At 46.6% G+C, this 10,059-nt stretch overlaps 1 protein-coding gene across 1 annotated transcript; it reads left to right on the plus strand.

The window, feature by feature from the left end:
• The first annotated feature begins 2,428 nt into the window (after positions 1–2,428).
• On the plus strand, positions 2,429–9,153 carry DMP1 (dentin matrix acidic phosphoprotein 1). The gene is made up of 5 exons (XM_055140180.1): positions 2,429–2,502; positions 3,000–3,047; positions 4,628–4,660; positions 4,839–4,883; positions 6,824–9,153. Exons 1-5 carry the CDS (start codon positions 2,434–2,436, stop codon positions 8,414–8,416), a joined length of 1,788 nt encoding a protein of 595 aa, XP_054996155.1. The 5' UTR covers positions 2,429–2,433; the 3' UTR covers positions 8,417–9,153.
• Positions 9,154–10,059: the final 906 nt, after the last annotated feature.

The raw sequence follows: 10,059 nt of genomic DNA on the forward strand, positions 1-10,059 counted from the left end.
AAGAAAAAGAAAAGTAGTGTCAGCCTATTTTGTCTAGAGAGTATTAAATGGTGATCAATGTGACTGGAAAGCTCCTTATGCATGTGGACACACGTGTGTGCACATGAGACAAATGCCCACCACCTACCTACCATGGCACCAATAAACATGTTTTTGCGTGTGGAAGGAATATATTTTTCAATTGACTCTGCCACACTGAAGCACCTAATTATTATAAAATTTGAATGATTAGAAATATCTCTTACTCTTTTTCTTTATTTCATTTTCATTTATATTTTATGTTAGTGAAAAAGTTCCTAGAGAAATTATTGAGAAGCTCCCTTAGGAGTCACAATTTTACTTATTGAGATAGTTTTTTGAAATTTATTGATAGAATTTATATACCATAGATTTATCTATTTTAAGCATCCAATCCAATATTCCTTTTGATATGTTTTTAAATTCACCAAATCAGAGCTGGAGAGACAATACAATGTGTAGTGTGTTTGCCTTGTACGTAACCAACCTGGGTTGGATCCCCAGGATCCTATATGGTCCCCCAGGCACTGCCAGGCTCTGAGCACAGAGGCAGAGTTGGTGATTCCTGAGAACAGTGACCCCTGAGAACAGTGCTCCCTGAGGATCACTGGGTGTGGAGTCCTGCAAAAAAAAAATTTAGCACTGTAGCACTGTCGTCCTGTTATTCATCGATTTGCTCAAGCGGGCACCAGTACTGTCTCCATTGTGAGACTTGTTGTTACTGTTTTTGGCATATTGAATACGCCACAGGTAGCTTGCCAGGCTCTGCCGTGTGGGCAGGGTACTCTTGGTAGCTTGCACACAGCTGGCCCGGGATTGTAGTACATACATCCCCCCAAAACTGAATACACATTCTTCTCAAGTGCACGTGGGACATTCTCCAAGGAGACCACACGCTGGGCCACAAAACATACCTCCATAAAGTTAAGAAGATAGAAATTGTATCAACAATCTTTTCAGACCATGATGCACTGAAAATAGAAGTGAATCACACACAGAAACAGAAATTTAAATCGAACACCTGAAAATTAAGCAACTCACTACTGAGCAATGAGTGACTTAGAAAGGAAATCAGAAGATTCCTGGAAACAGATGAGTGAAGACATGAGTTACCAGAACCTATGGGACACAGCAAGAGCAGTGTTCAGAGGAAGATGTATAGCTCTACAAGCATTCCACAGGGAGGTAGCGTCAGCCCACGTGTAGGTTTCGATAAAAGGAAGGTGGGCCCGAAGGACAGGCAAGGGACGGCTAAACACAGGACTCGAGTGTCCGGTGGCTAAAGCCGCCTCCCCAGGCAGGACGATGGGTGAAGGGGTGGGGCAAGGGAAATGGTGAAACAGGAACCTGGCCCGGGCTGGTCAGCGGTCAGTTTATCTCTCTCTCTTCCCCAGCATCATCCGATCTCTCAGTCGTAGCCGTTGCTTTGGCCATAGTCCCGGTCACCAGAGTCCTGTCATCCTAGTCTCTTCCCAGACCTCAAAGTCTCCAAGGCCTCAGTTCCCCAACTCATCTTCAACGTCTCGTTGTCCTCGTCCTCAACACCTAGTCTCATTCTGTTTCTTGTTCTTCTGTTCTGTTCACCTCCCTCTCAACATCTCCTCAGCATCTCCTTCCCAAAATTAACCAAAATCAATTGCAAAATATTTTCAGCATCCTCCAAACACACCACTTACATATTACCCCCAATGACCCTCGCCCTCCCAAAGCTTGGGAGAGACTTACCTACTTTATTTTTCAAGATTTGTCTATTTTCAACATCTCCTATGAAAGAAATAATGGACTAGGTCATCTTTAGTGTCTGGCTTTCTTCATTCATAAGGTTTCCAACGTTCCTCTAGAGCACATATCAACATAGCATTATCTTTACATAAAATATATTTTTTAATCTTTTTTTAAAATTTTTTTTGCTGTTTGAGTCACACCCGGTGATGCACAGGGGTTACTCCTGGCTCTGCACTCAGGAATTACCCCTGGCGGTGCTCAGGGGACCATATGGGATGCTGGGAATCGAACCTGGGTCAGCCGCGTGCAAGGCAAATGCCCTCCCCTCTGTGCTATTGCTCCAGCCCCTAAAATAATATTTTTAGACTTGCCTTAATTTCCAAAAGCATAGGTTCTTCTATTTTTGTCATGTTTTTGTGGTGCTGGGAGTGAAACCTGGGGCCTCACACATAAAAGGTGACCGCCCTGCTACTGAACCACATCCCTAGCCATGATATATATCCTCTTGAATGGCTGAATCGCACTTTATTATAACTGCAACTTTATTCATCTGTTTGTCAATTGAGAAACATCGGGATGGATGAACTGAGCTAAATATTTTTCTTTGTAGAAAAAGACTATTAGAAAACTGGCCTCTTCTATCGTGTTTTTATGACGGAGGAAAACATCTGTCTTTCATTCCAGGTGGAGATGGCGCACCTGGTGACGAAGACCAGTATCCTGCTCCTGTGCCTCTGGACACTGTCCTGTGCTTATCCGGTAAGTAGAAAGATGGGGACATATAAGCAAGCAAAGAAACCCCAACAAAACTTGAGACCTAAAATGCTATGATTTTCATCGCTCAAAGCCAGGTAATTGAGTATATGCCAGTCAAATGAAAATAGCGGTTGCTTTGGAATCCATTCTCCTTGAGATAGTGTCCGAATTACTCCTGATGCTACGTAATGGCCATTTATCACATGAGTCCCATTGTTCTTTCTCATCAACAGAGGTTCCCAGGGTATCTTTCTCAGCTGAGCCGTGTCAGCACCAACAAGGTCTTTATTAGAAATTCTCGGATCTGACTCAGGCCAGCGAGACTGTTTGGGGATGGGGCACAGAGATCTACCTTTGAACAAGCTCTCTGAGTGATGCTAAGGCATACTAGAGCCCGACCACTGCCTCTCCTAAGTATTCCAAGTGTTAACAGCTGCTGCTTTCCTCGTTTCCTGTGGGGTGATTTCCTGTGGGGTGACCATGTGTACTAAATTTTCTAGACAACCCGTGAAGGTGGCAACTGTAACAGCTCTGAAGAAGAATGGTTGGTGAGTAGAAAGAATATTTTAATATATTGTTGTTGCGGGTAGAAGGATAGCACAGCGGGTAGGGCGTATGCCTTGCACGCAGCCAACCCAGGTTTGATTCCTCTGCCCCTCTCAGAGAGCCCGGCAAGCTACTGAGAGTATCCCGCCCACACGGCAGCGCCTGACAAGCTACCCATGGCATATTCAATATGCCAAAAACAGTAACAACCAGTCTCACAATGGAGATGTTACTGGTGCCTGCTTGAGCAAGTCGATGAACAATGGGAGGACAGTGCTACATTGCTATAGTATCGTTGTTGCAACCAAACCAACCGCATTGAAAATGTTTCTTGTAACTGACTCAATAAATACAGTAGTAAATTGACATGCTGATATGTTTTGAGTTCCACACCATTTTACCTGCGTTACATTTCCTTTAAACACAATATAAACAATAAGTTTCAAACGAAGCATATTCTTTTAAGAAAAGTATCAGAAATACAAAAGTATTTCAAGGATTTGAAGTAGTAAGAGTTTTTCAGAATGCTAGTCATCTCACATTCATACATTTTTTATTTCTGAAAATTGGTAATTAAACATATATTGACACTAAAAAAATCACTAAATTCAATACTAAATCAAATTCATCACTGTCATCACTGTCATCCTGGTTTTTTGTCGATTTACTCGAACAGGCACCAGTAATGTCTCTATTCCTCCCAGCCCTGAGATTTTTAGCAGCCTCTCCTTACTCATCTTTCCCAACGATTGGAGGCCCTTTCAGGGTCAGGGGAATGAGACCTATAGTTACTGTTTTTAGCATATCGAATACGCCACGGGGAGCTTGCCAGGCTCTGTCCGTGTGGGCAGGAAACTCTTGGTAGCTTGCCGGGCTCTCCAAATATATATATATATATATATACACATATATATTTATATTATATATTTATATAATATATAGGATATATATGTAGGATACAGTAGGATATATACATATATATTATATACATATATATACATATATGTATATATATATCCTACTGTCTGAACTCCATCAAATATGGTGTGGTAATTATGGAAAATGGGTAGGAGATGTCTTACCATGTGTCACGTGGTCACTGCCACGTGGTGTGGAAAGTGGCCTGGAGCGTGGTGGCGGTCGGCTGCTGGGGCCGGGTCCCTTGGGGCAGGGAGGGTTCTCACCGGCCCCCCTCAGCACCCCGAGTGAAAACCACCTGTCGCTGAGTCCCGTGGCTATGGGGCCTCACTTTGTACTCCCGTCTGGGAGGAGCAGCCTTGAGACCTGGAGGGTGGCCGATGAGGAGATTATCTGGTGCCGGCAGGGTATGGCAGGTGTGGCTTATGGGTGTGACCCCTGGGTCACGGGAGGCTGGGGGAAGCAGGCAGAGGATCTCTGCTTCCAGGCCCCATTGAGTCCAGAGTCCAAGGTCACAAAGTTCCGCATTACCTGGGTTCCGTGGGACTTCATTCATGCATGAGGCTCTGCCGGAGAGTCCGGAAAGTGTCCCGGAGAGTAACCAAGTTACTCTGACACAGTTCACCTATTGAGTAGTAATGGGGCTTCCTTCTCTTTTTTATAGGACAACTTTATCCGGACGACACCGACACCAGTGGTAACTGTCTCATTCTTGTCATAAACATCTCGGGAAGTAACTTTAACTTTCAGCCCGTAACCTTAGGCTATTTGGAAAATAGTAAATCTATACATCACAAGCAATTAACATGCATCATAGCTTTTCCTTCCTCAGGAATTACCAAAAGGAAAAACTAAACATTTATTTTCCCTTTTAGCCTACCACTGAGTCAGAAGAAGACATTAGCGAGAGCTCGTCAGAGGTAACTAAACAATCCCTCTAAAACTTTCACGCTGCGCAGAAATGGAAGGAAGGGGTGAGGCTAAATTACCTGGAAACTACTCTAGCTATGGTTTTTGTAACCGTTGGTTATGCCCACTAAGTGTTCCCATAAGAAGGGGGAAATGAGGGGCTGGAGTGGTAGCACAAGGGGTAGGGCGTTTTTCTTGCACTCGGCCGACCCGGGTTCGATTCCCAGCATCCCATATGGTCCCCCGAGCACCACCAGGAATGATTCCTGAGTGCAGAGCCAGGAGTCAGCTCTGAGCATTGCCGGGTGTGACCCAAAAAGCCAAAAAAAAGAAAAAAAAGAAGGGGAAATGAGAGAATTGAAGTGTGGACATGCTGTTTATTCCATTATTCCATATTTATCATTGCGGCCATATGATAGACGTTGTGGCACTCAATATCAATCCTAGGTTTGGAAACACACAGACACATGGATACACACACAAGCGGTCATAGACCATGTCGGGCAAGGAATAGCCGACCCGCAGTCTGAAGTGTTGCATTGATGATGGGAGCAGTTCAGGCCGGGAAAGCACAGGAGGCTGCACAGCCTGTGTAGCTGACACGGGGCCTGAACCCCTCCCCGTCAGTCATCCGGCTGCTGGAGAGACCGGGAAACCCAGAGGAGGCGGTTATGATTAGAAAAAAATGCCCCTTAAATGAATTTCTCTAAAACAGTTTTATCTGTGTTCTGAAAATAAGGAAAACTGAGTTTGTGCCCCTTTACTTTAATCGGACCCCGCTCCACGCTGTTTTCACTCAGGGCACCCCAGAGGAGGACGGGTGAGAACCCTCCTCGCCCCAAGGGACCCCGCCTGGCAGCTGACCTCCACTACCCAACTGCCGCCATGCTCCAGGCCGCTTTCTGGACACATTATAAGACACTTCATACCCATTTTCCATAATTACCACACCATATTTGATGGAGTTCAGACAGTAGGCAACAAATCATAGAGAGTAATATATGTATGTATATATATATATATATCATCATCATCATCATCCCGTTGATCATCGAATTTCTTGAGTAGTCTCAGTAATGTCTCCATTCGACCTAGCCCTGAGATTTTAGAAGCTTCTCTTTACTAGTCCTTTCCAATGATGCTGCATTGGAGGCTCTTTCAGGGTCAGGGGAATGAGACCCAGCTTGTTACTGGTTTTGGCATATGAATACACCATGGGGAGTTTGCAAGGCTCTCTCATATGGGCAGGAAACTCTCGGTAGCTTGCCAGGTTCTTCTAGAGGGAGAACTAGGCTACAAAATGTTGCGCAGCTGCATATATATATATATATATATATATATATATATATACACACACACACACACACACACACACACACACACACACACACACACACACATACCTCTTGGAGAGCCTGGCAAGCTATTGAGAGTATCCTGCCTGCAGAGCCTGGCAAGCTACCCGTGACGTTTCGATATGCCAAAAACAGTAACGATAGGTCTCATTCCCCTGACCCTGAAAGGGCCTCCAATCGTTGGGAAAGACGAGTAAGGAAAGACTGCTAAAAATCTCAGGGCTGGGAGGAATAGAGACGTTACTGGTGCCCACTCAAGGACAGTAATACAGTGATACTTTAATCGCGAACAGTTCTCTGAAAGTTTCTGTTCTGGAGTCACGCTCACAATGTGACTTTAATATTCAAGTTGGAATTTCTATAAATCTTTAAAAATGTTTTCAAGATTGACTAACAGGGAGCACATAAATTGGAATGATTAAATTTCAAATTCTTTTCCTTAGTTTCTAATCTCTGGCATAGAGGTGGTTGAGCAGTAAAAATGACCCTGGCCGAGAAAAGACAAAGGAAGGACAAAGTAGAAAGAGTCTCTGAGTAACACCCCGACCCCAGTTCCCGGGGTTCCACTGATCGTGTGTGTCAAACCCCAACTGCAGGAAGAAGACGAAGATTCCCGAGAGGCTTCCGAGAGCCTGGAAGGCCACGATGAGCATGAAATTATATATGGACCTGACAGCGAGAGGAAATATGAGAAGGATGACGATGAGGATGATAGCGGAGACGATACCTTTGGTGATTTTGACAGTGGCGCCAAGCAGGAAGGACAGAGAGGAAAGGACTCGGCTGACACCCATCCCTCCGGGGAAGACAGTCACCAGGACACCACCAGCGAGAGCAAAGACCTTGGCAAGGCAGCCGAGAAGCCTCAGGCGGCTGACCAGACAGAGGACAGCGACAGCGACAGTGTGGAACCATGGGGGACCGATGGCCTCCAGGTGAACAAAAAGCATGACAAACGCGTCCTTGTCAAAAAGAACAGGGTGGCCAAGAAGCCTCAGGAGGATGACCAGACAGAGGACAGTGACAGTGTGGAGCCATGGGGGTCTGATGGCCTCCAGGTGAGGAAAAGATATGACAAACATGAGGACCTCGGCCATGAGGACACGACCAGCAACAAGCCTCTGGCAGGGGACTCCACCCAGGACAGTGACAGTGTGGAGCCATGGGGGTCCGATGGCCTCCAGGTGAGGAAAAGATATGACAAACACGAGGACCTCGGCCATGAGGACACGGCCAGCAGCAAGCCTCGGGCGGGGGACTCCACCCAGGACAGTGACAGTGTGGAGATGTGGGGGAGGCTCGGCCCCATGCAGCTCAGGAGCTACGGGCACGAGGAGCAGGTGATGCTGAGTGACGATCCGAACAGCGTGGGGAGTGAGACAAGCGATTCCAGAGTGGACAGCGCCAGTGTGGAGTCAGAAGGGTCACGGGCCAGGAGCGACGAGCGTGCGAGCACCCAGGATTTCGGGGGGAGCCGCTCCGTGGCCTATTCCAGCAGGAAGTTCCTCAGGAAGTCCCGTATTTCTGAGGAGGATGTCAGAGGCGGGCCGGACGACAGCAACACAATGGAACACTCCCAGAGCGACTCCGCAGACAGCACCCGCTCGACAGAGTCCAGCCCCAGCCGGTCCGGGGAGGACAGCAGGAGCGACTCTCAGGAGTCCCCGGAAGACAGCCGGGACCAGCGGGATTCCAGCAGTGAGCCAGAAGAAGACAGCAGCGAGTCCGAGGGAGACACGGCGAGCGAGTCCCGGGGCGATAACCCAGACCCGACTGGCCGCTCGGACAGCCAGGGAGACAGTGAGTCCAGCCAAGAGGACAGCTTTGACACCGCCTCCAACTCAGAGAGCGCCACCACGGAGGAGCAGGCCGACAGCAGCTCCCGGGAGAGCTCCCGGGACTCCGAGCACAGCTCCGAGTCCACAGGGGAGGAGAACAGCTCTAGTCAGGAGGGCTTCCAGTCGGAGAGCGCCTCGGCGGCCAGCCCGAGCGAGGAGAGCCAGTCGGAGGGCAGCGAGTCTCGGGACAGCAGCCAGTCCAAGGGCGACAGCAACTCCACCGAGAGCCAGTCCAGCAGCGAGGAGGCCCGGTCCAAGGCCGAGAGAGAGAACAGAAAGCTGACGCTGGACGCGTATCACAACAAGCCCATCTGGGATAAAGACGACAACGATTGCCAGGATGGCAACTAGCCTCGGTTTCTCGAGACTCGGTGCTCCCATCAAGGAGTCCCCGGGGATTGGAGAGTAGGAAGTCAGAACTATAATTTATTGATGTTTCGGTGAGAAGGACGATCAGAGGCCATTTCTTTTTTGAATGCAAATGCTGGAGGTTCTAGGTCTTTCTAGGGCATGGCCACTCATGGGGGTTTATATAACAAGGAGCAGTTCTAGAACATACTCCCTAGGACTAGATTCCAGGAAAAACGTGCATTGTAGCTAAACGTTCCTCACTCATTAACCTAGCAGTTACGGAGACCCTCTGATGCACCAGACGCCTTGCTAGGTGCTGGGAATATAGAGTTGTCTTGTTTCTTGCTCCTGAGGAACTTATAGAGCATAAGTAAAGCTAAGGTACTACAGACAAATATGCGGGAATGAGAAAAGGACCATTACACTCCATTGTGGTGAACACATTAATAGAGGTATGAACAAAACACACGGGAACACAAGAGAGGAGATCAAATTTGCTTGGGAGGTCAGGGAGGGCTTCATAGCAGAAGATACTAGAATCAGAAGCCTGCAGGGGATTCCTTCATTGGACATAAGAGAATGATTTCTTTTTGTATAAGCAATGGTAAATTCTATATGATTACATATTTGATTTGAGCAAGTATTCTCAAAGTATGGCACTCCAAAGTGCTTTTTTTAAAAACAAATTTTCTTTTTCAAAAAGTTTTTTGTTGTGTGTAAATTTCATGAACATTGCCTTACCGACCACCTGGGCGAGGGAAATCGGTGGAGAGAAATCCCCCTCCTTTAGATGTCTTTCAGGGTCTGATTCTCCCCAGACACACACACACATAGCTCAGTCTACGAGCAATGCTATAAAAAATACTTGGAGTCCTCTACTTATTTGCACATAGAAAAATTGTGCATGAAGATTCAAGTGATTTTTGTCAGCTATCCTCTGAAATGTTACCTCAACAAAGAGTATCTGTTTTATAATAAAGATAATATCTTCCAGAAGTATGTGTTTAGTTCTTACAATGAGATTGATCCATCAACAATCTTTTTTTTAATTAATTTATTTTTTAATTAGTGAGTCACAGTGAGGGTACAGTTACAGATTCACACATTTTCGTGCTTGTTTTTCCCTCATGCAATGTTCGAGAGCCCATCCCTCCACCAGTGTCCATTCTCCACCACCAATGAACCCAGTATCCCTCGTACCCCCCATCCCATCCCCCCACCCTACCCCACCTCTGTGGCAGGGCATTCCAATTTGTTCTCTCTCTCTCTCTCTCTCTCTCTCTCTCTCTCCCTCTCTCTCCTTTTGGGTGTTGTGGTTTGCAGTAGGGGTATTGAGTGGTCATCCTGTTCAGTCTCTAGTCTACTATCAGCACGCATCTCCCCTTCCGCGTGGGATCTCCAATCACATTTTGCTTGGTGTTCCCCTCTCTATCTGAGATGACTTTCCCCCAGCATGTGAGGCCAGCTTCCAAGCTAGATCCATCAAAAATCTTAATTCTTCTGATAAGGTACTATTAAGTAATTATTACCTTTTTCCTTTAAAATGGAAAAAATTGATTATGTTGTAACTTCCAGGGCAGACACTGCACCTCAAGCCATCCCAGCGCCTCCGTTATATAATTTATTCTCGGAAGTGCACTACT

This window comes from Sorex araneus, chromosome 5 (assembly GCF_027595985.1).
Source record: "Sorex araneus isolate mSorAra2 chromosome 5, mSorAra2.pri, whole genome shotgun sequence".
NCBI classification, from domain to species: Eukaryota; Metazoa; Chordata; class Mammalia; order Eulipotyphla; family Soricidae; genus Sorex; species Sorex araneus.

Excerpts from the sequence above, each read along its gene's own strand:
- DMP1 (XM_055140180.1), top strand. The coding sequence starts at position 2,434 with ATGGCGCACCTGGTGACGAAGACCAGTATCCTGCTCCTGTGCCTCTGG. Across the intron at positions 3,048-4,627 it reads GCTCTGAAGAAGAATGGTTG|GACAACTTTATCCGGACGAC; the intron begins GTGAGTAGAAAG and ends TCTTTTTTATAG. Across the intron at positions 4,884-6,823 it reads TTAGCGAGAGCTCGTCAGAG|GAAGAAGACGAAGATTCCCG; the intron begins GTAACTAAACAA and ends CCCCAACTGCAG.